This window comes from Dipodomys ordii, unplaced genomic scaffold, assembly GCF_000151885.1.
Source record: "Dipodomys ordii isolate 6190 unplaced genomic scaffold, Dord_2.0 Scaffold44, whole genome shotgun sequence".
Taxonomy (NCBI): domain Eukaryota; kingdom Metazoa; phylum Chordata; class Mammalia; order Rodentia; family Heteromyidae; genus Dipodomys; species Dipodomys ordii.
The window spans coordinates 7,946,016-7,970,381 of record NW_012267260.1 but is presented as its reverse complement, the minus strand read 5'-3'; the positions used below and the strand labels follow the sequence as shown (position 1 = coordinate 7,970,381).

At 51.8% G+C, this 24,366-nt stretch overlaps 1 protein-coding gene across 1 annotated transcript in view; it reads left to right on the top strand.

The window, feature by feature from the left end:
• Positions 1-23,772, top strand: part of Ptk7 (protein tyrosine kinase 7 (inactive)) — a 25,958-nt gene extending 2,186 nt beyond the window's left edge. The window contains exons 2-20 of the mRNA XM_013019095.1: positions 4,455-4,924; positions 5,710-5,812; positions 6,671-6,861; positions 6,957-7,107; positions 8,111-8,259; positions 8,469-8,735; positions 9,442-9,575; positions 9,718-9,853; positions 9,951-10,070; positions 12,471-12,620; positions 12,724-12,874; positions 12,973-13,100; positions 14,422-14,625; positions 15,169-15,324; positions 16,165-16,397; positions 17,238-17,318; positions 21,337-21,488; positions 21,894-22,072; positions 22,786-23,772. Coding sequence (XP_012874549.1) covers positions 4,455-4,924; positions 5,710-5,812; positions 6,671-6,861; positions 6,957-7,107; positions 8,111-8,259; positions 8,469-8,735; positions 9,442-9,575; positions 9,718-9,853; positions 9,951-10,070; positions 12,471-12,620; positions 12,724-12,874; positions 12,973-13,100; positions 14,422-14,625; positions 15,169-15,324; positions 16,165-16,397; positions 17,238-17,318; positions 21,337-21,488; positions 21,894-22,072; positions 22,786-22,946 — 3,316 coding nt within the window. The 3' untranslated portion in view covers positions 22,947-23,772. The remainder of the gene's footprint in view (positions 1-4,454; positions 4,925-5,709; positions 5,813-6,670; positions 6,862-6,956; positions 7,108-8,110; positions 8,260-8,468; positions 8,736-9,441; positions 9,576-9,717; positions 9,854-9,950; positions 10,071-12,470; positions 12,621-12,723; positions 12,875-12,972; positions 13,101-14,421; positions 14,626-15,168; positions 15,325-16,164; positions 16,398-17,237; positions 17,319-21,336; positions 21,489-21,893; positions 22,073-22,785) is intronic.
• Positions 23,773-24,366: the final 594 nt, after the last annotated feature.

The following is a 24,366-nucleotide window of genomic DNA, read 5'->3' as shown; positions in this document are numbered from 1 at the left end:
CATGCCTGAGGCCCTGGGTTCAATTCCTCAGCACCACATAAGCAAAAAGAAAAAAGCCGGAAGTGGCGCTGTGGCTCAAGTGGTAGAGCGCTAGCCTTGTGCAAAAAGAGTCTCAGGGACAGCACCCAGACTCTGAGTTCAAGCCTCAGGACTGACACCATAAATAAATAAGTAAATCTAAGAGACTTAGAGGAGGAACACAAAGGTGCAATGTCTGTGTGCCTTTGATCATAAAATATTTATCAAAATTAACTCTAGGACATACAAATGAGGTTTTTTCCTGTGTTGCTGTTTTATTTTTTGGTCCTATTTGTTCATTTATCCCTCTTTGGGAGAGTTAATGGGGCACAGAACTGAAGGGACAAAGGATGAACAAATGCAGCAGTGGTACTTACTGGACACTGTGTTGAAAATGAACTATGCAACTTGTGGGTGAGGATGTGAGGGAAAAACTAGGAGAGAATGAGGGCAGGGGTGACATTGTCCAAAAAGAAATATACTCCTGGGGCGGGAAGGTGGCTCAGTGGTAGAGTGCTTGCCTTGCATGCATGAGGCTCTGGGTTCCATTCCTCAGCACCACATAAGCAGAAAAAACCGGAAGTAGCCCTGTGACTCAACTGGTAGAGCGCTAGCCTTGAGCTGAAGAGCTGAGGGACAGCGCCCAGGCCCAGAGTTCAGGCCCCATGACAGACAGAAAAAAAAAAAAAAAGAAATGTACTCTTTGCCTCACTTACCTAACTATCATTCCTCTGTACATCATCTTTATAATAACAATTCAAAAATAATTTTTAAAAAGTGTGGTTTGTTTTTTTTTTTTTGATTGGTCCTGGGGCTTAAACTCTGGGCCTGGGCAGCTGAGGTGGGTTCTTAGAACTGGGAAACTTAAGAGTCACTTCTTGCTGCTACCTTCTCCCCATAGCAATTATGTAGGTGTGTGTGTGTGCATATGTACACGATGTACACGTGGATTGACTGGGCCTGGAGCCAGAGAACAACTAAGAGAATGGGCACTGGACTAGCTGCTTGGGGCTGGGAGGGGGGCGGTGTGGAGAGGAGGAGCATGTATGGAAGTTGGGCTGCTGCTCACTGGCCCTATCTTGGGGGTTTGGGGCTGAAGGCTCTGGCTGGCAGGTGTCTGTATATACATAGCTGCTAGGGAGCCAAGGAAGTGGCTTGGAAAATGTCCTTGCTGGGTGCTCGCAACCCGGGCTTTGTTGGTGTCTGGCCTGGTGTAGGCAGATGGCTCTGCCTGCCTTGTTTTTGCCCAGGGGCTTCGTGGGCTGCCGTGGACAAGATACTACTAGGAGGCAGCCACCTCTGTGTGCACCATCCTGTGTGGGCTTTGATGAATCCACTTAGTCCTCACGCAGCCTGGGTGATAGGCCTGGGACCCCATCTCACAGCAAGGAGGAGGGTGCAGGGAGCCCACGTGGAGGCAGCTTCACTGTGCACCATGAGTATCCTCAGTGTAGCCTCGTTGGGGTGCTGTGTGGTAAGGCTCCCTGGTAAGAGAGGGTAAAGCCTTGGGAGGCCCAGGATCCGGTGCGCCACCAGAGAAAGTCTATCCCAGACCCCAGACCTAGGGGGCATCTTCAAGTCTGAGAGACGGGGCCGGAGTGCGCCACCTTGAGGAAGGTACCAGTCATAGCCTTCCTCCTCTGCCATTGCTCTCCTCCACAGTCATTGCCTCCAGCAAAGCTTCTGCAGCCTCCTCCCCTTGTCTCTGCCCTCCTTTCTGAGGGCTACCTGTGACCCTTCTGCCAGATTCCCAGTAACTAGCATGATGGAGCAGGGCATCACCTCCTGCAAGCCGTGCTGATGGACAGACTGGGCACACTCCCAAGCACAGGGGCACCGGTCAGCCTCCAGAGTAAGGAGCCTCATGGCCCAGGTGTTCAAAGAAGGGGCTGGTTGAAGTCTGTAGGCCGCCCTCCCTGCCTTGTGAAACATCTAAAGTCTACCCCAGCCAAGCACTAACCAGGACCTGCTGTGAGCTGACGTCAGGACAGAGGCCCCCGCAGGGCTGGCTTTGATGTTTCCCAGGCCCTGGCTTGGGGGTGCAGGGGGCTCTGAGTGGCAGTCTGGGAATGCAGCATCTCTTACCACAGCGGAGCAGCTCAGCCCGGGCCCCAGGAGGAGATGCTGGAGGCCGAGGTGGGGGTTGGTGGGGGCAGAGCTGGGGTCCAGATGAGCCATGCCAGCTCCTCTGCAGCTCTGGTTTCTATGGCAGAAAGTCTGTGGTCTGTAACCCCAGGGCCTGTTCTGTCCACCCTTCCCACCCCCAATTGCTCTCTTTAGACCTCTCCCCTGTCGCCGGGTCTGGGCAGGATCTGAGGCCTTGTTTGACTGGTGAGGAACTTTCTGATGTTAGAATTGCACACCGATTACTCTTCATATTGCACAAGTCCTGTGCCTTTGAGAATGTCAGTGCTTAGGCGCGAAGGGTGAGCATGCGATCCTGTCACGGCAGCTGCTGTTCCTGAAAGGCCAACTCTGGCCAGGGCACTTCACACTGTACAGCATCGTGGCTCATGCCACCTTGTGTGCAAGACAGAGAGAATTGAGGCACAGACAGTTTGTCACTCGCCCAAGGCCAGACTCAGCTGAAGGTGATAGGCTTTGAGTCTGGCCCATTGTAGGTGAACTTAATCACTCCTGTGCGTGGGCCAGGCTCCTGGCTTCCTACCATGTCTGTGAGAGCAGGATGTGGGAGGGGGGGGCTTGACTATCGGGCTAGCTAGCCTACACTTAGCTTTTATTTTATTAGTAGTAGGGAGTTTGAACTCAGAACCATGTGCTTTACTAGGCTAGACACTGAGCCACACGTTCAGTCCTTTGCTTTGCTTTTTGATGAGCATCCTGGAGTTCTAGGTCAAGGGCTTGCAAGATTTTAGTGAGTCACATTTGCAGGGGTTCACAATCAGGGGCCTGTCTGTCAGTCTGTGTCATGGGAAGTGTTTGGGCCCATACCTCATTGAGATTATTTCAGTTCAGTCAGCGTGAGCCTGGTATTGTCTTCAAGAGGCGTGCCTGCCTGGCAGTGGGGAGGTGGCACCCATGTTGGGGATCAGATACTTCCGGGCAGGGCTGGGAAGAGTGTGGGGTTAGCAGTTGGCTTCCTTGGGTTGTGGTTCTGGCTTTGCCACACACACACATGAGCTGTAAGCTCTTGGGCAGATCCTTCATGTTTCTCAGCCTGCCTTCACCCATCTGTCCTATGCGGGGGTTGTACCAGCAGGGGCAGAGCCACACCCCGGTGGAGCATGTGGAAATGTGTAGAGGAGTGTTTGTGTTGGCACAGCGGCTGGGGGTACTCAGCAGTGCCTGGAGGCAGGTTTCTTAACTGGCATGCTGGGTGGGATTACCTGGCATGGTGCAGAATTGTCCTGCCCGGAGAACCAACAGGGCTCAGGGAGAAGGAGTGGAGCTGCTCAGGGGCCTGTCACTGTCTGTGTCCAGAGATGGGGGCTGGTATCTCCGGGGAGGTTGGGAGAGGGACAAAGGGGAACTCCTCACCTGAACCCAGCCCTGGGGGATCCAGGACTTCATACTGACTTTATAAGAAAACTGCCAAGTTCCCACCTCTAGGAACTTGAGAGAATGAGACCAAGATGAGGCTCTCCCAGCCCGGGATGGGGGAAGGCACTGTTAGCCTTTTCCTGCCCACCTGAAGGCAGAGTCTGCTTCTTCTGTGTGATGGCGACATCCTCTCCCATGTTCAAGACCCAGCAGTTCTCGGCCTCTGCAAGGCAGCCACGTGGGCCAGGAACAAAGCCCAGCGTGTTACCCTTGATGCCACTCAAAGAACCCACCCAGCTGCCTGGCCCTGCCCTCCGCCCCCCTAGCATCTGTTGCTAAGTACAGGCACTAGCTCTTCCCTTTGTTCCCACTGGCTACTCACTCCCTTTGTGGCTGGGCCGAATGAAATGAGTGTGGCACAGAGGCTGAATGGCTCCAGCGAATGTTTGCGACAACGTGGCTCACCTCTCACCTGGAGCATGGGAAAGGTGGTGGTGGACACGGCTGGATTTTTGAATCTGAGAACATGGAAACCCAAAGCAGCTCCTAGGGGTGCTGGGCTCAAAGGTCATTTCTGTTGTTGGCACCTTGGGTGTGAGTTAGTGCAGGTAATCTTTCCAGGATTGTCTTGGGGCTAGGATGGAACGTTATGCAATGTCCTGATTGGGGGATGGTGGTAAAAGGTGCCTGGTTCTCAGCCTGATGTGAAGATGGCCGAGCATCTGGTTGCACTGGCGTGAAACTGTTTCTCCCAAGGCCTTGTGCCACCAGCCCTCAGGGCCCCTTCCTCTTCTTCATTCCCCAGGCACTGACAGCCCATGCCAACTACTCGGCATTTTTGTGACGACCACCAGACCCTGTTCAGTTGTCCCGTGTCCCCTCCAGACTTGGGGCCCCTTGCTTGAGGGGACGCTTTTTATCGTTGTATCCTGTAGAGCAGCCAGCCCAATTCCAGTCCCTCAGCGGACGTGGCAGTTATACCACTGCCCTTCACACCTGTACTTTGGTAACTTCCCATGTACACAGCGCCTCTCTTCCTCCTATGTACCGGTGGCTCACGTCAGGCTTGAGGCTGCAACTCCTCCTGACTCTGCCTCTGCTGTGTCCCCACTGGCAGGTACCCAGGCTGCCATCATCTTCATCAAGGAGCCATCCTCCCAGGATGCACTGCAGGGTCGCCGGGCGCTGCTCCGCTGTGAGGTTGAGACCTCAGGCCCGGTGCACGTGTACTGGCTGCTCAACGGGGCCCCTGTCCAGGACACTGAACGGCGTTTCGCCGAGGGCAGCAGCCTGAGCTTCGCCGCTGTGGACCGGCTGCAGGACTCCGGGGCCTTCCAGTGTGTGGCCCGGAATGATGTCACGGGAGAGGAAGCGCGAAGTGCCAATGCCTCCTTCAACATCAAATGTGAGAGTCCGGGCTCTGTGCCTGGTGCCCCTGCCCGGTCCCTCAATACTGAGTCTAGGGGAGCCCTCCTTTGCCTCAGTCTCTCCTTTTGCCAGTTAAATGGGGCTGCTAGAGTACAGTTCTGCTCAGCTCTTTTTGTTCATGTGGAAAAGAAATTAGAGGTTTCCTAACCTCTTTTTCTTTTTTTGGTGTTGCACATACTAAACATACACATGCTATAACATAACACATGCTATAACTCTCATTACTTCCACAAGTAGGGTGGGTGCACGCGCATGCGCACGCATGTGTGTGTACATTCACATACTGGGGCTTGAATTCAGGCACTGGGTGCTGTCTCTGAGCTTTTTCTGCTCAAGTCTGGCATTCTATCATTGAGCCCCAGCTCTCCTTCTGGCATTTTGGTGGTTAGTTTAAGATAAGAGTCTCATGGACTTTCCTGCCCTGGCAGGCTTCAAACCAGGATCCTCAGATCTCAGCCTCCTGAGTAGCTAGGAGTAGCTATTTTTTTGTCCTTTAAGTATGGAGCCCATTTCTTGGCTGGGAACTTTGACAAATGGGAAGCACAGTGACGGTCTGGGGGCGTGTCACGCTTCAGCTGGCAGTGACAGGGTGGGCACTCTATGTGGGACTACATCCTCAGCCTCAGCTTCTCTGGGCTCCGCTGTGAGCTTGGCGCCGGAGGCTCAAGGTTCCATGGTTGGCTGCTGCTGGTTCTCCTTTTCCTTGGCCTCGTCGTTCTTGAACTGCTTGGTCCTCAGCTGCCAATGTGGCCTCTGCTGCAGGGATAGAGGCCGGTCCTGTGGTTCTGAAGCACCCAGCCTCGGAAGCTGAGATCCAGCCACATACCCAGGTCACACTGCGTTGTCACATCGATGGCCACCCTCGGTAAGGAGCCAAGGAGGGTGGGGTGCAGACAGGGAGGGGTGTCTCCCACTTCCTAGATTCGTGCACATTTCATTCTGTAACCACTGCCCCACCCCAGCATTCTTGGCTTCTCCCCAGATGTTCTCTGACAACCCCTTGTGACCCAGGAAGGGCCAAGGTTGTGTGGGCAGTGATCCTGGACTCTGTCCCTGATCTATTTGATTCTGTCCCTGAATGAATGTGTGTTCTTAAGCAAGTCACCTTCTCTCCTCTGCCCTCCATTTCTATATTTGTGAACAGAGGTGTCTAGTTTGACTCTGGTTTTTATTTTTTATTTTTGGTTCATACTGGGGCTTGAATTCTGGGCCTGGGTACTATCCCTGAGCCTTTTCACTCAAGGCTGGTACCCTACTACTTGAACTCTACTTCTAGCTTTGTGGTGGTTAATTGGAGATAAGAGTCTCATGGAAGGGCTGGGCGCTGGTGGCTCACGCCTGTAATCCTAGCTATGCAGGAGGCTGAGATCTGAGGATTGCAGTTCAGGCAGGAAAGTCCTTGAGAGTCTTCTCTCCAATTAAACACCAGAAAACCAGAAGTGGTGCTATGGCTCAAATGGTAGAGCGCTCGCCTTGAACTGAAGAGCTCAGGGACACCGCCTAGGCCCACAGTTTAAGCCCCATGACCGACCAAAAAAAAAAAAAAGAAGTCTCATGGATTTGTCTGCCCAGGCTGGCATTGAATCTGGATCCTCAGATCTCAGGCTTCTGAGTAGCCAGTGTTATAAATGTAAGCTACTGACATCCCTCTGATTCTGTATGCCCCTCTGCTGGCCATTGAAGTCTCCCCTCTCTCCTGCTGCTGACCTCCTCTTCTCCTCAGGCCCACCTACCAGTGGTTCCGAGACGGGACCCCTCTCTCTGATGGTCAGAGCAACCACACAGTTAGCAGCAAGGAGCGGAACCTGACTCTCCGGCCAGCCAGTCCTGAGCATAGTGGCCTCTACTCCTGCTGTGCCCACAATGCTTTTGGCCAGACCTGTAGCAGCCAGAACTTCACCTTGAACATAGCTGGTGAGCCTGGCATGGGCTGGAGGAGATGAAGCAGAGGGCTGGGAGGGAACTCACCACCCTACCTGCTCACCCCTCTCTGCTTTTTCCTGCCTCAGATGAAAGCTTTGCTAGAGTGGTGCTGGCACCTCAGGATGTCATTGTAGCAAAGAGCGGGGAAGCTATGTTCCATTGCCAGTTCTCAGCCCAGCCACCCCCAAGCCTGCAGTGGGTCTTTGAGGACGAGACTCCCATCACTAACCGTACTCGGTAAGAATCCATCTGGGAGCCTTCCAGTACTGTGACATGTGTTGTGTACTGCACATGCGTGGTTTCCAGAAAGGGGGATGCCATTCAATTCCAGTCACGCATACATTTGTTCATGTAGTGCTTCAGATTTCCAGCAGATGGCAGTAGAGTGTTTTACAGTTGCAAAACGAGTCCAAGGAAAGGGAAGAGCCTCTGGGAAGGGCTTTTTTTTCCCCTCCCCATTTCCTACAAACACTCTGAGCCAGAGATGGCTCTACTTCTCCTCGCTTCTTTCCTACATGTTTCTTCTGGGGGTAGGGAGAGTAGAAACCCAGGGATAGGAGAGATAAACAGGAGTTTATGAGGTCACAGACTAGATAAAAAGAAAGGTCTAGGAACACACACACACACACCCATATAGGAGAGATAAACAGGAGTTTATGAGGTCACAGACTAGATAAAAAGAAAGGTCTAGGAACACACACACACACACACATACACACACCCTCACGCTCATACTTTTTGGAAGCAGTAAATGCCTACAGAAGGTGTTGGGAGATTCCAACCCAGCTTTAGGTACTTCTGTCCTTGTCTAAGGACAGAAAGAAAAGCAAAGAGCACCTCTGTAGTGCCAGGCATGTCCATGGCCCCTGGGCATGATTCTTTATGCTAGGGCCTAAGGCTCTGTGGACATCATCAATAGTTGATGTATTTTGGCTGAGGGTCTCTTGTTTCTGGAGCTGGGCTCCTTATCTGCTTGGCCCTGCGGAAAGATGGCACCCTTCCGTCCTGATAGTTGTACACTGTAAGTTATGCTTTCTCTCACATGCACGGTACATGAGCAAGAGCACGCATCCATGCATCTGCACAGACAGGAGCACGCAGCAGCCTGGAGTGTGGGCTTTCTGCCCTCATCCCAGCCCACTCCTTCCTCCACTCTCACCCTGGTGGGATGGGATTCCATTCCCTTCCAGGAGGAGGCCTATGGCCACTTCTTCCAAACGGCGCTCTGTCTCCTCCACAGCCCCCCCCACCTCCGCAAAGCCATGGTGTTTGCCAACGGGTCCCTGCTGCTGACCCAGGTCAGACCACGCAATGCGGGGGTGTACCGCTGCATCGGCCAAGGGCAGAGGGGCCCACCCGTTGTCCTGGAGGCCACGCTTCACCTGGCAGGTGGGTTCTTGGTGCTGAGGTGTTGCAGGAGAGAGCAGTCAGCGTTGTTGGTGTACAGGGGTTTGAAGCACTGTTGGGGGGCGGGGGAGGATGCTCAAGTTGGAGGGATGAGAGGCAGAGGTGACGGCTGGAGGTTGCCTGTGGGAGAGCATCAGGTATCATGGGATCCGCAGTAATTGCGTGTCCACGTCCCACTCGTATCCTTACAGAGATCGAAGACATGGCGCCATTTGAGCCACGCGTGTTCACAGCTGGCAGTGAGGAGCGTGTGGCCTGCCTGGCCCCTCCGGGTCTGCCAGAGCCCCGGGTGTGGTGGGAGCATGCCGGAGTCCGGCTGCCTGCCCATGGCAGGGTTCACCAGAAAGCCCACGAGCTGGTGTTTACCATTATTGCCGAGACTGACGCCGGAGTCTACACCTGCCATGCAGCCAACCTGGCTGGCCAGAGGCAACAGGATGTCAACATCACTGTGGCCAGTGCGTACTTCTTCCCTGAAGCTCGAGGAGATGTGGAGGGGGGAAGCCCAGGGCCCTGGAGGTTTTGAGCTCTGAGAGTGATAGAGGTGCCCCTGGTAAGCAAGATCTTTACTCTCGGTTCTCGGCTACCAGCACCCAGCTAAGACCAGCATTTTAAGTCCTCTCTCTGTTGTGCATTAGCAAATCATCACTACTCTTTGTTTTATGGGTTTTTTTTGGGTAGGTCATAGGGCTTGAACTCAGGGCCTAGGCACTATCCCCCAAGCTCTTTTGCTCAAGGCTAGCACTTCTACCACTTTGAGCCACAGCCCTTTGGTGGTTCCTTTGAGATGTGAGGCTCAGGGACTTTCCTGCCCCAGGTTGGCTTCAAACCATGCTCCTCAGGATCTCAGCCTCCTGAGTAGCTAGGATCACAGGTGTGAACCACCAGCACCCAACATCACGACTCCTTCGAACCTCTGTTTTCTTATCTATAAAATGGGTAGAGGCATACATTCTACATTCCTTGGAGGTTCACTGTGGCAGTAATGGGAGGACGCTGGCATCCAGGTCTTCACTCAGGGCTGACAGCTTCAGTGTCACCCAAGCCACTGGGGGTAGGGTTCGAAAGTCAGGGCCCAATGTGGAGTGAGAACTTTCTGGAGATGGGGGTCTTCGGAGTCAGGACCTGTTAATCAGCCTTCACTGTTCCCCCTTGTCTCCCTAGCTGTGCCCACATGGCTGCAGATACCCCAAGACAGCCAGCTGGAGGAAGGCAAACCAGGCTACTTGCATTGCCTGACCCAGGCTGCCCCCAAACCCACAGTGGTCTGGTATAGGAACCAGATGCTCATCTTGGAGGTGAGAAAGGCTAGCTGCTTGTGACTGGGGCATTCTCGCGGCTCTGTGCTCACGCCAGAGCCCCGCTGCCCCTGAGGCTGCTTCCAGGAGACGGCGTGGGTTCAGGCATTAAGCCAGTCATGCTCGCATCTGTGCCCTGCAGGACTCGCGATTCGAAGTGTTCAAGAACGGCACCTTACGCATCAACAGCGTGGAGGTGTACGACGGGACGCTGTACCGCTGCGTGAGCAGCACTGCGGCCGGCAGCATTGAGGCCCAGGCCCGGGTCCATGTGTTGGGTGGGTTGGGCCAGAGGAAGGGAGGGAGGGAGCAACAGGCCGGGCCTTGGCCTCTCACTGCCTCAATTCTTCCTCTTCTCCCCACCTCCTCCAATAGAAAAACTCAAGTTCACACCACCGCCTCAGCCGCAGCAGTGCATGGAGTTTGATAAGGAAGCCACAGTGCCCTGCTCGGCCACCGGTCGAGAGAAGCCCACTATTAAGTGGGTACGAGCAGGTGGGTACCGTGTGGGCCCTGGGTAGGGCAGGCAGGACAGTCGACTGGTCAGGTGCTTGGCATCTAAGGGCCAGCAGAGTGTCCAGTACTGCACTGCAGTGCTTGGGAAAGATCAGGGATGATTTTTTTTTATAGTCCAGTGGGGAAGGAAAAAGTAAGGCCCCAGAGGGGTCAGATGGTTGCATTAGGTAACAGTTGTTGCTTTGGTCTGCACAGGGCTCGGAAGCCCTGCTTTGTAACACTAATGGTAACATGACAGCGCTAGAAAATTTTGGGAGGAAAAGAATGCACAGACCCATTGTACATCATCTTTGAGGGGGTGTGTCCTGTTCTTTCTCTATCAATCTTTTTGTTTTTGTTGTAATACAACTTTTCTTAAATTTTGCATAAGACACAGTGTGTGTGTGTGTGTGTGTGTGTGTGTGTGTGTGTGTGTGTGTGCGCGTGCGTGCGTGCGCATGTGTGTGCACGCACGTGTGTGCACGCGTGCATGCTGGTATTAGAGCTCTTTTGCTCAAGATTGGTGCTCTGCCACTTGATAGCTGCACTTCTAGCTTGTTAGTAGTTAGTTGTAGATAAGAGTCTCATAGACTTCCGTGCCTGAGCTGGCTTCAAACCGTCATCCTCGGATCTCATCTTCCTGTGTAGCTAGGATTACAGGTATGAGCCATTTGGTACCCAGAACTATATTGTTTATAAAATGGTTCTGTGTATCAAACCCAACTTCGTGCACCTTTGTGCATGCTAAAGCAAATGGGCTACCAGAGTTACAATCTTAGTTTTTTGGGTTTTTTTTTTTTTTTTTTGGTCAGTCATGGGCCTGAACTCTGGGCTTGGGCGCTATCCCTCAGCTCTTCAGCTCAAGGCTAGCGCTCTACCACTTGAGCCACAGCGTCACTTCTGACTTTTTCTGTTTATGTGGTACTGAGGAATTGAACCCAGGACCTCATGCATGCAAGGCAAGAGCTCTACCACTGAGCCACCTTCCCAGCCCCCAGAGTTACATTCTTATCTCAATTGTATATCAGTTCATGGTTTTTTTCTGTCTTTCTTGTTTTTTCTTTTGAGACAGGGTCTCAGCTATGTAGGCCATTTGACCTACAGCCGTGATCCACCAGCAACTAACTATATATTCTGTTTTTGAGTATTGCAATGCTACCCAGTGATTGGATTAACTGCAATCTACTTAAATATTCCCTAAGTGTTAGAGAGTTGAGTTATAAACCACCTTTCTCTCTCTCTCCCCCTCTCCTTTCCCTTTCTCCCTCTCCCTCTCCTCTTTATTTCTCTCTCATCCCAGGGCTTGAATTCAAGGGCTAGGCATTGTTCCTGAACTAGGATTACAAGCATGAGCCACCAGTGCCTAGCGTTCTCTCTTTTTGTGGGTATTTCCTTACCCCCCCACCCCCAGATTTAAGTTTATTTTCTTTGAGAAAGAATCCCAGAAGTGGAATTGTATATACAGGGGTGTGAACATCCTACAACCCTTACACATTTGCAGTGGGAGTGACAGTCATGTCATGGATTCTGCAGAGGAAGTGGGCTTCCCTCTGCTCAGCTCTGTAAGCCCTTTCTTTTTTTTTTTTTTTTGTCGGTCTTGGGGCTTGAACTCTGGGCCTGGGCGCTGTCCCTCAGCTCTTCAGCTCAAGGCGAGCACTCTACTGCTTGAGCTACAGCGCCACTTTTGGTTTTCTGGTGGTTTATTGGAGATAGGAGTCTCACGGTCTCTCCTGCCCGGGCTGGCTTTGAACCGCGGTCCTCAGATCTCAGCCTCCTGAGTAGCTAGGATTACAGGCGTGAGCCACCAGCGCCGGCACTGTAAGCCCTTTCTGGGTGAAGAGTACCAGGTGGATCCAAAGGCTGAGATGGTGGCAGGGAGAATTAGTTGGCTCTACAAGTGAGGAATAACAGGAAATCCTTGGTTCAAGACCAAAAGTCCAATTAGGCAGAAGCCAAATGTTGCATGGAAGCACAAGGAGGTGAGATTACAACAGGTAGAAAAGAAGTCAATAATGGGTACCACCTGGCTCAGGAGTCAGCCCTTACCTGTGGGTAGCCAGAAATGTCCCCCCCTTTTGTTTTGTTTTTTTGGTCATGGGGCTTGAACTCTGGGCCTGAACTCTGTCCCTCAGCTCTTCAGCTCAAGGCTAGTGCTCTACCACTTGAGCCACTGAGCCACTTCCAGTTTTCTGAGTGGTTTACTGGAGATAAGACTTTCCTGCCCAGGCTGGCTTTGAACTGCGATCCTCAGATCTCAGCCTTCTGAGTAGCTAGGATGACAGGTGTGAGCCACCGGCGCCCGGCGCCCCTTGATTATGAGCAGGGGTTCGTGACTGAGAGCCTTGAAGCCACTGATAAAACTGTTGTGCACCGCACCGTTCCTTCCCATTGCCTCTGCAGATGGGAGCAGCCTCCCCGAATGGGTGACAGACAATGCTGGAACGCTCCACTTTGCCCGAGTGACCAGGGATGATGCTGGCAACTACACGTGCATCGCCTCCAATGGGCCACAAGGCCAGATCCGGGCCCACGTGCAGCTTACTGTGGCAGGTGTGACCCTGGTGGAGCCCCAAGGCCAGGACTGGCAGGCCCAGGGGTGAGGGGAGCAGCCGCTTACCCCTTGCCCTGCCCCTTGTTGGTCTTTCCCATCCAGTGTTCATCACCTTCAAAGTAGAGCCAGAGCGCACCACGGTGTACCAGGGCCACACAGCCCTGCTGCGGTGTGAGGCCCAGGGAGACCCTAAGCCGCTCATTCAGTGGAAGGGCAAAGACCGCATCCTGGACCCCACCAAGTTGGGACCCAGGTAGGGCAACCTCTCTTCTGTCCCCACCTCCACTCTCCAGCAGTCATGGCTCTTTGGGAGCTGGCCCTTGGGCAGCACTGTGGCTTTTCTCCTGGTAGGATGCACATCTTCCAGAATGGCTCCCTGGTGATTCATGATGTGGCCCCTGAGGACTCTGGCCGCTACACCTGCATCGCGGGCAACAGCTGCAATATCAAGCACACCGAGGCTCCCCTCTATGTTGTGGGTACGGGCTGGGGAGAGGGGGTCCTACACAGGAAGTGGTGGGCCTGACTTCACCTTCACCCGTCTCTGTACAGAGATGACAGTTAAAGCATGCTCACCATGCTGCCACACAGTCTTAGATTCCTTGCTCAGAGCTGGCCAGTCACTTCTTTTAACATTCTATATCTGGGGTATGAGTTATGAGTTAGGTGTGGGGGGGTATTCTTTTCCTCAAATGCTTTCTCCTGCAAATGTATGAGAGGGGAAGATATATCTTAGCTCATGGCCTCAGTCTGTGATTGTTTAGGCCTGGTGCTTTGGGCCTGTGGCATAGAATACTACAGAAGAAACATGTAGTAGAGGTCCATTCACCTCGTGCCTGGAAAATGAGAGAGGGAGATAGCTGGGACCCCAGTGACCTAGCTTCTCTCACTAGGCCCCACCCCAATGAGCTGACTTCCTCCCATTAGGCCCTATCCCAAATGTCCTCACTTTTTCCTGCTAGGCCCAACCTCCTAAAGGTCCTACCACTTCCTAGTAGCATCACGGGCTGAGACCAAGCCTTCAACACATGGACTTTTGGTGAAAGGTGGGATGGAGAACATTCTAGATTCATATAATAGGAAGGCAAGGTGCCTTTGAGCTGGAGGGCCAAAGATGATGTGGAAGGTAACAACAGGCCTTGGTCTAGGCCTTTTCTACTAACCAGCTCTATGCTCTTAGAGAAATTCATCCTGTCTGAAACTGTAAGATGATTTAGCGAATTGTTCTCCTAACAGTGAGCTATGTAGAAGTGAGGTAGTCAGGTCCCTTTATTGAAACCAAGGGGGAATGTAGGAGTTGGGAGGCTCCTGTGTAGTTTCTGTAGATTGTCGCTCACCTGATAACTCCTGGCACCTCTCTCTCCTGGGCCATTGAGAGCTCGTAGGCTAGAAGTCCTTTCCGAAGATAGGCTTTATTGTACTGGACAATGACTGGGATTCTAAACTGGAAGCTCCTAAGTGCTTCTCTTCAGAGCCAGCTTGCAATTATTAATTCCCTTAGGAATCTTGCTAAATAATGTGGAGTTTATGGTGGCCTGATAGCTTTTTACATTTGTCCCATGTCTTGGATTCTGACGGACAGCTGGCTTGGGAATCACTGGCCTCACCTTAAAACCCACCTTTGACCTCAGTGGGGGGTGAAGACCTACTGACCCCTGTGACGGGGTCCACAGTGAAGGCAGTGGCCCTCCCTAGGTCTCTGACAATTAATCGAGTGTCTAGTGATCGTCATGTATGTGCTGCGGTTTAGTACTGAGAGAGAGCAACCCCTGCTCAGACCTATGGGTATGTGTTCCTCAGACAAGCCAGTGCTGGAGGAATCAGAGGGCCCGGGCAGCCCTCCTCCCTATAAGATGATCCAGACCATTGGACTGTCAGTGGGTGCTGCAGTAGCCTACATCATCGCTGTGCTGGGCCTCATGTTCTATTGCAAGAAGCGTTGTAAAGCCAAGCGATTGCAGAAGCAGCCAGAGGGCGAGGAGCCAGAGATGGAGTGTCTCAATGGTGAGCCCCCTCACCGACCCCCCTACCCCCTCACCCCCACTCCAGGAGGAAATGGAGCCTTGTGTGTAGAGAGCCCCTCCCCATGGGCAACTGTTGAATTTTTTTTAAATGGTAATATTCTAAGGCCTGTCTCAACCTCTCGTCCAGACCCCATTTTTTTTTTTTTATCCTGGGGCTTGAACTTAGGGCCTGGGTGCTGTCCCTAAGCTTGTTTTGCTCAAGGCTAGTGCTCTATCACTTGAGCCATAGTTCCACTTCTGGGTTTTTGAGGTGTTTAATTGGAGGTAAGAGTCTCATGGAATTTTCCTACCTGGGCTGGCTTTAAACTATGATCCTCAGATCTCAGCCTCCTAAGTAGCTAGAATGACAGGTGTGAGCCACCAGCGCCCGGCTCAGACCCCATCTTTGTAACAGTGGGATGAGTACTTCCATGTAGCACTGAATGGACCAAGTTGGCAGGTGTGGGAGAAGAGGGGATCAAACTGAGGTCCCAATGCTGACCAGAGTGGCGTCTCACTAGGATATTGCTGTGTCCTCTTGCAGGTGGACCTTTGCAGAATGGACAGCCCTCCGCAGAGATCCAAGAGGAGGTGGCCTTGGCCAGCTTGGCCTCTGGCACCATGGCCTCCAACAAGCGCCACAGCACCAGTGACAAGATGCACTTCCCTCGGGCCAACTTGCAGCCCATCACCACCCTGGGTATGTTGCCATGGCTACGGGGGCCCTTGCTTCACTGCAGGAGAGTACCGCCTTGAGGCCCAGTGAAGTGCTGGTGGCTGAGCTGAAGTCCGTGAAACCTTGCCTATTAGAGATGGTGGAACACAGGTTTTGAAACCTTGTCTATTAGAGATGGTGGAACACAGGTGGAGGTCTCTGCCAGGTATTCCCTATACCTCGGTCACCCCTCCACAGGTAGTATCCTGCCTGTATCACTTCATGTTTTTATTACATTTGACTCCCTTTTTGAAAAAGACCAAGGTTGGCTTTGTTCTAGGAGAGAATGTGAGAAATTATAGGTTTGTGACAGTTACAAGTGTTCCTGTATGCTAGGAAAAAAATTAACTACTAATACATGTTTATCATGAGCCATTCAATTCTCATGTCAACCACCCCTTTGGGAAATGCTTTTACTCTGGTGCTGGTCCTGGGACTTGAACTCAGGGCCAGGGTGCTGTCCTAACTTTTTCCTGTTCAAGGCTGGTACTCTACCACTTAAGCCATACTTCCACTTCCAGCTTTTAGGTGGTTAACTGGAAATAAGCATCTCATGGACTTTACTACCCAAGTTGTTTTTGAACCATGATCCTCAGATCTCAGCTTCCTAAGTAGCTAGGATTACAGGTGTGAATACCAACACCCGGCTTACTGTTGGAGCCACTGAAGCTCACAGACCCAGGACTAAAGTGGGCCTGGGTGGGTATGAGGGGCAGGCGTACAGCAAAGCCCCCTTGTTGTATCAGAGGCCATAGGCTCCGCCCTCAGTCAGCAGTTTCCTTGCCTGGGTGAAGGCAGCTGGCTGATGGAGACCTTTACCCACAGGGAAAAGTGAGTTTGGGGAGGTGTTCCTGGCGAAGGCACAGGGCCTGGAGGAGGGCGTGGCAGAGAGCCTGGTACTTGTGAAGAGCTTGCAGAGCAAGGATGAGCAGCAGCAACTGGACTTCCGGAGGGAGTTCGAGATGTTTGGGAAGTTGAATCACGCCAACGTGGTGCGGCTGCTGGGGCTGTGCCGCGAGGCCGAGCCTCACTACATGGTGCTGGAGTATGTGGATCTGGTACGCTGTGCGCCAGCAGCCTATAGATGGTCAGCTGGGCAATGTGCTGACAGGGAAGGGGAGGTCAGAGGCTGTGAAACTGTGGAGGTCTTTTGTATGGGTGCCACTCCTAGGGTTTGCTCAATGCCTGGGTGCTGTCGCTGAGCTTTTTACTCAAGGCTGGCACTCTGCCATTTGGCCAGCTGGAGATGAGAATCTCATGGACTTAACTACCCTGGTTGGCTTCAAACCAGGATCCTCAGATCTCAGCCTCCTGAGTAGCTAGGATTATAGATGTGAGCCACTGCACCCTACTTTTTATTTACCTGCAGTTGATCCCTCGTGTCTGTGTCTGGGAATTGTGCCTGAGTTCTTCCCTGGCTTTTCCCTTCGTACTCCAGATATCTTCAGGTTGTCCTTCTGACTGGTTTTCTTTGGTGTCTTGACTTTTCTTCCCAGGGCTTGTCAGCACTTGAGAATAAGCTTGTCAGAACCTGGCTGGTCTGTCTTCCTCCTCCTTTCCCCTTCTCTATCCTTCCCTACTCCTTTCCTCCCCCTACCTAGTCCTTTCCTGGCCCGTGCTGGCCTCTGCTTCCAACCTTTTCTTCTCTACCAGCTTGTCATTGCCAGGGCCCTTCCTCTTCATTTCCCTTCGTTTCACTTCCCTGCTCTAGGCCCTGACTCCCTTGGTTCTCAAACTACTGCTTGGCAAGTCTCTCTGGCCTGGGAGTGGGCTGGGTGGGCATCAGGTCAGGGCTTTTCACTGCCTACTGGCCGGGGCTCTTCAAGTGCTTGCTTGGTCTGATGCTTTAGGGCCCCTGGTTGGTCTCTGCCTTCACAGAGGCTTGGCTCTTCCCTTAGGGAGACCTCAAACAGTTCCTGAGGATTTCCAAGAACAAGGATGAAAAATTGAAGTCACAGCCTCTGAGCACCAAGCAGAAGGTGAGGACAAGATGGAGGAGTGGGGAGGAGGTTCCTGAGGGTAGGTCAGGATCAAGGACACTCTAAGGGGCCAGGCCCTCTGGTAAGTACTTCGCATGCTAATTATCATCTTAGTCCCTGAGATAGACTTTGCTTCTCCCCATTTTCTGTGCAAAGTAACTGAGGCTTAGGGAAATGACTTGCCCCAGTTGTGGAGCCTAAAAGTAGCCTTTTATTGTTGTTCTTGTTGTTGTTTTGGGTGGTGAGGCTTGAACTCTGGGCCTGGACGCTGTCCCTGAGCTCTTTAGTTCAAGGTTAGTACTTTACCTCTATGAGCCACTTCCAGTTTTCTGGTGGTTAATTGTAGATAGTCTCACGGACTTTCTTGCCTGGGTTGGCTTTGAACTGTGAACCTCATATCTCAGTCTCCTGAGGAGCTAGGGTTACAGGCACGAGCCACCGGCGCCCGGCTTAAAAATACCTTTTTGCTATTGTGCATTGTCCTGCCTTTGCGCAGGAGCTTCCTGTCAGAGGCACCTGCTTGCCTGCAGTGAGTGTTAGCAGAGATGCAACAAGCACTGAAGTCTGGGGACTGCTGGGCCAGCTTTCTTCACCCTCAGTTGGAAGGCCATTCTGTGAGTGGGCATCGTTGGGCACTTAAGGTGCAGTGGGGAGATGAGGTAAATGAGGGGACGGCATTATAGGCTTAGGGGTTGAAGCACAACACAGGAAGTGAGTGGGAAGCATAAGAGACATGGAAATCATCTAGGTGGACAGACAGCTGTGGTTTCCTGGTAGAGAAAGCCATTTGAGTTCAGTTCTCAAGGACCGGAAGTAGTTGAATGACAGGAAGGGGAGGGCTCCTGAGAGAGGACTCATACCTTGATTTCTGTGGCTAGGACAGGGATATAGGCTGATAGCTTAGAGTAGGGGTACATGCCTTTCTCTAATAGCAGTATTCCAGATGCAGAGGCAGTAAGATCCAGAGTTGGAGGCCAGCCTGGGCTTTGTAGGCAAGGGAGGCCTTGTCTCACAAAATGAACGAGAAAAACAAGACAAATTGGCAGGAAGGAAGTTAGTTACTTCTGTCACGTGACCTGAGATACTCTGATTGAAAGTCATTACCACCCCCCCTTTTGCTAAGTATCTCGCCCATGTTTTTTTTTCTATTTATAGTCCTGGCTACTCAGGAGGCTAAGATTGAGATAATCAGTGTTTCAGGTCAGCCTAAGAGGGGGAAAAAAGTCAGACTCCCATCTCAACAGAAGATGCTGGGTATGGTAGCTTGTACCTGTCATCCCACCTAGACAGAAATCATAACTAGAAAGATAAGGATCTTATCTGGGCAAAAAGTGAGACCCTGTCTCAAAAATAACCAGAGCAAGCCAGGCGCCGGTAGCTCATACCTGTAATCCTAGCTACTCAGGAGGCTGAGATCTGAGGATCATGGTTCAAAGCCAGCCTGGGCAGGAAAGTCCATGAGACTCTTAGCTCCAATTAACCACCAGAAAACTGGAAGTGGCACTGTGGCTCAAGTGGTAGAGCACTAACCTTGAGCTGAATGCTGAGGGACAGCATCCAGGCCTAGAGTTCAAGCCCCACAATGGACAAAAAAAAAAAAAAGCAGAGAAAAAAGATCTAGAGACTTGGCTCAGTGAAAAGTGCCTCCCTAGCAAGCATGAAGTCCTGAGTTCAAACCCCAGTGCTAACTGCCAACAAAGAAAGGAAAGCCAGGTCCTGAGAACTGGCATGACTGTAGGTGATGCCCATTAGAGAAGCTGCTAAGATGTCCGAAGACTGAGGCAGGCAGAAAGGTGACCTGCGCCTGCCCCGTGGATCATCTGCATGACAGGCAGGGGCAGGAACCCCTTCACACATCTGGAGGGCCATGTTGTATGCAGTCTGAGGCCATGGGAGAAACAGAAAACCCATTGTGAGACCAGCTCAGCAGTGTCACAATGGGTGAGCAGGTCTTGAGCAAGCCCTTGGGTGTCAAGCTGGAAAGGAAGGGGAATGGAGGTGGCCTTTCCCAAGATCAGGCCTCTATAGCAGCATTTGAAATTTAACCTGGTGACCATCTGAGGGCGTCTTGCCCAGAATCAAGGAAACCCTTCATTGGCTTGGGTCTACCAGAATTCCCCTTTCACTTAGCCCAAATCTGCAGAAGCACTGCTTCTCTGGAAAGATATCAAGTTAGTCACCACGCCATGTCCACTCTCTTCTGTTTCCTTTGAGTAGCAGCAGATTGTTCAGCTGTGCGCTGGCTCAGAGGGAGCAAGCCCAGTGAGGGCATGTGGCCAAAGCCTGTGTCCACTAGTACAGATAGGACGGAATTACAGGTGTGAGCCACTAGTGCTCAGAAAGCAGCAAGTTTTAGTTTTGTACTTTAAAGAGTATAAAAGGTGCTGAAGGTGTGGCTCAATACAAGGCCCAGAATTCAAATCCCAGTACTGCAAACAAACAAACAAACAAACAAACAAAAAGGCATAAGAATGGTTTGAGAATCTCTTACAAATCTTCATCTGGATTGACTTTATATTTTACCCCATTGGGTGGGTGGCTGGCTTTTTTTTTTTCTTTCTTTCCTTCCTTCCTTCCTTTCTTCCTTCCTTTCTTTCTTTCTTCTTCCTTCCTTTCTTTCTTTCTTTCTTTTTCTTTCTTTCCTTCTTTCTGTTTCTTTCTCTCTTTTTCTCTTTCTTTCTCTCTCTCTCTCTCTTTCTCTCTTTCTTTCTGTCTTTGGGCTTGAACTCTGGGTCTGGATTCTGTCCCTGAGCTTCTTTTGCTCAAGGCTAGCACTCTACCACTTGAGTCACAGCGCCATTTCCGGCTTTTTCTGAGTAATTATTGGAGATAAGAGTCTCACAGACTTTCCTGCCTGGGCTGGCCTTGAACCATGATCCTTAGATCTTAGCCTTGGAGTAGCTAGGATTACAGGCATGAGCCACCAGCACCTGCTTATCCTGTTCTACTTTTATGTCTATATTATCATCTTAAAAGTTTTTTCTGAGGGGCTGGGAAGGTGGCTCAGTGGTAGAGCACTTGCCTTGCATGCCTGAGGCCCTGGGTTCAATTCCTCAGTACCACATAAGCAAAAAGAAAAAAGCCGGAAGTGGCGCTGTGGCTCAAGTGGTAGAGCGCTAGCCTTGAGCTGAAGAGCTGAGGGACAGTGCCCAGGCCCAGAGTTCAGGCCCCACGACCGGACCCCCCCCCCGAAAAAAAAGTTTTTTCTGAATAATTGAAAATAAGTTAATGACAGACTTGAAGTTTTGCAGTGAGATGGATGTGTGTAAAGCAATGTGACATTGGGTCTTGGTTTGTATTTGATCACCAGTGATGTTGGGCACTGCCCATGTTCTTATCTTTACCCTCCACAATTGCATTATGTGGTGGGTGACTTCTCCCTTAGGAATCCTGAGATTGACTCTATATACCAGAAGAAATACATAGCATGCCAATGATTTAGCCAGTGATTTCCATGGGTCCCAGGGACCCCTTTTCTTTTCTTTTCTTTTTTTTGGGGGGGTTCCAGTTGTGGGGCCTGAACTCTGTCCCTTAGCTCTTCAGCTCAAGGCTAGCGCTCTACCACTTGAGCCACAGCGCCACTTCCGGCTTTTTTCTTTTTGCTTATGTGGTACTGAGGAATTGAACCCAGGGCCTCAGGCATGCAAGGCAAGTGCTCTACCACTGACCCACCTTCCTAGCCCCACCCTTCGCTTTTCTGTTTGCCTCATTTGTGTGTGTGTCTATGCATGTGTGCTATTGGGGCTTGAGCTCAGGGACTTGAGTTGTCGCTTGGTTTTTTTCTTTCAAGACTGACATTCTACCACTTGAGCCACACCTTGACTTCTAGCATTTTGTTGATTAACTGGAGATGAATCTCGTTAATTTTCCTGCCCACGCTGGCTTTGAACTGCAATCTTCACATCTTAGCCTCCTGAGTAGCTAGAATTACAGGCATGAGCCTGGATTAGGAAACGGTCAGGTTAGGTGACCCTAACCCCAGCCTTGGGCTCTTCTGACAGTCCCTTTCTCTCCCCAGGTGGCCTTGTGTACCCAGGTGGCCCTGGGCATGGAGCACCTATCCAACAATCGATTTGTGCACAAGGACTTAGCTGCTCGCAATTGCCTAGTCAGCGCCCAGAGACAGGTGAAGGTGTCGGCCCTGGGTCTCAGCAAGGATGTATACAACAGGTAGAAGAGCCTAGGTGTGGGTCCCCACTCCTTCCCTAAGGGTGAGGGGCAGATATGGTTGAGGGTGCAACAACAGATGTGGCCCACTTAGTTGACACTGGAGGGGTCAGGAGGGAGGGTGCCTTTCCATCTCTAACCCCAGGTGCAGCCAACTTTTGGTAGGAGGTCCAAACCCTGATGCCTAAATTTTTTCTAGTGATGACAAAACATAGCCAGGCCCTGGTGGCTCACTGCTGTAATCCTAGCTACTCAAGAGACTGAGGTCTAAGGATCACAGGTCAAAGCCAGCCTGGGCAGACAAATCTCCATGGAGACCCAGCTCCAAGGAGGGCCAGGAATGGAGTAAGTCTGGCCTCCAGGCCACGGCCCCATGCACTTCCCTCCTGTGTTGCATCTCTATTGCAGTGAGTACTACCACTTCCGCCAGGCCTGGGTACCGCTGCGCTGGATGTCCCCGGAGGCCATCCTGGAGGGTGACTTCTCTACTAAGTCTGATGTCTGGGCCTTTGGTGTGCTGATGTGGGAAGTGTTTACCCATGGGGAGATGCCCCATGGAGGGCAGGCAGACGATGAAGTATTGGCAGGTAGGCATTGGTGTTCCCAGGGGATGATTCTAGATCACATACACACACACATTCTCTCTCCATCGCCCTCTCCCCCCACCTCCCTCTCTCTCAGTGTCCACGCTGGTATTTAGGCGATACATAGCGCCACTCCAATTCTCAGAACACTGAAATGTGGGCTGGGACATAGCTCAGTGGTAGATTGCTTGCCTAGCATGTGTGAGGCCTTAGGTTCCATTCCAGTAATGGGGGGAAACATAAATAAAAGAGAGGTATTCACTAGACGTTATCTTGAAAATGAACTGTACAACTTCCAAATGGGGACGAAAGGGAAAAGGTAGGAAGAGCAAGGGAAGGGGTTACATTGTTGAAAGAGAGATGTACTCTTTATCTGACTTTCATAACTGTAGCCCTTCTATACATCACTTTTACAATAACCTTTTTTAAAGAAGATACAGAAGTGCTTTCATACTGGTTGGCCAGTAGTCCTGTCCCAGCTGTTCTGATGTCTGGCCTCGGCTCCTGCAAGAACCTCCCCTATGAGCAAGAGTAAGCTTGGGGAGGATAGTCACCCCCGTTTGGTTACAAGATTCTGTGTACTCTGAGTCAGTGCCCACCTGTCACTGCCACACCCCAGATCGCCCCTCACATGGCTGCTTGTGGGATCTTTAGGCTTCACCGGGTATGTCAGGTCAGTGTTTGGCCTGACTCTCTGTCTTCTGTCCTCCCTACAGATTTGCAGGCTGGGAAGGCTCGGCTCCAGCAGCCTGAGGGCTGTCCTTCGAAGCTGTACAGGCTGATGCAGCGTTGCTGGGCCCTCAGTCCCAAGGACCGGCCCTCCTTCAGCGAGATCACCAACGCCTTGGGAGATGGCCCAGCAGACAGCAAGCTGTGAGGACAGAGCCCAGTAGGCTGTGCCTCAGGACACCTGAGGGGAGCCTGTAGCATGACGGGCAAGATCCCTGTCTTCCTCCTTGGCCCCGGGGTTCCTGCCAGAGCACAGCCGGTGCTAAGGTCTGGGCAGTGCCTGGGCTTGTCTATTCCTCCCCTTCAGCCCTTGGACAGGCCATTTCTAACCCAGACTGGGTTACTAGGCCAGCCTTGGGCTGGGCATCTTTCTCTGCCACCCCTTCCCTCATCAGGGACAATATGGGAGCCTCAGGTAACCCCAACTTCCGGCCAGGTCAGAACTTCTTGGCCTTCTTCCTTTTGGCCAGGTCCAGCTCTGCCATTCATCTGCCGACTTTGCCTAGGCGGGCTAGGCTGGGGATGAGCTGGGTTTGGGGAGTTCCTTCACATACTGAAGTACTAGGCTAGCTCTGGACATACAGGGCCAATGGGCCTACCTGGGGGGTCTAGACCAAGATTGTGGAGGATACAGCAAGTGAGTCCTCCCCTTCATGGCTTGTGCACACTAATCCAGACCTAGGCCTTCCAGTGCCCTTCCCTCCTTTCCTCATCCTAAGTGCCTGGCAGATGAAGGAGTTTTCAGGAGCTTTTGACACTATATAACCGCCCTTTTTGTATTGTATGCACCACGGGCGGCTTTTATATATAATTGCAGCGTGGGGTGGGTGGGCATGGGGCGGAGGGGCGGGCTCTGGGGAGATGGGAGAGTGGGCCACCTCTTCTCTCACTTCTGTTGTTTGTGGGGTTTTTGTTTTGTTTTTTTTTGTTTTTTGTTTTTTACACTCGCTGCTCTCAATAAAGAAGCCTTTTTTTTTTTTACAACCTGTTTTTGAGATTCATTCTCTGCTTTTATTCACAAATGTTGTTCCGTATTTCTCCTCGCGGGTCGGAAGGGGCCCTGTGCCTTCATGGAGGCCGGTGGGCGAGGGGACTACCCAGTCGGTAGATACTGGTCCTTCCTCCAGTTCATAGGTGGTTGAGCGTATGTTCCTATTTTGCAACCCAGTGAGAGCTGCCAGCTGCTGGCTGCTGCCTGGTCTGGTCCTCATGCTCAGGTAAGGAGGGGTGGCGGGAGGACAGGTGAGACTAGGCTTGGAGAAGGGGTTAATGGCAGATGCAGGCTTTCAGACCCTTTAAAAGTCTAATAAGCTGCTCGTAATCCCAGCACTTGAAGGCAGAGGCCAGAAGGTCAAGAGTTCCAGACTAAGCCAGCTCACATCTATAATTCTAGCCACTCAGGAGGCTAATATAGGATTGCAGTTCAAAGCCAGCCTGGGCAGGAAAGTCCATGAGACTCTTTTTTTGGGGGTCAATCTTGGGGCTTGTGAACTCTGGGCCTGAACACTGTCCTTGAGCTCTTCAGTTCAAAGCTAATGCTCTTCCACTATGAGCCACAGTGCCACTTC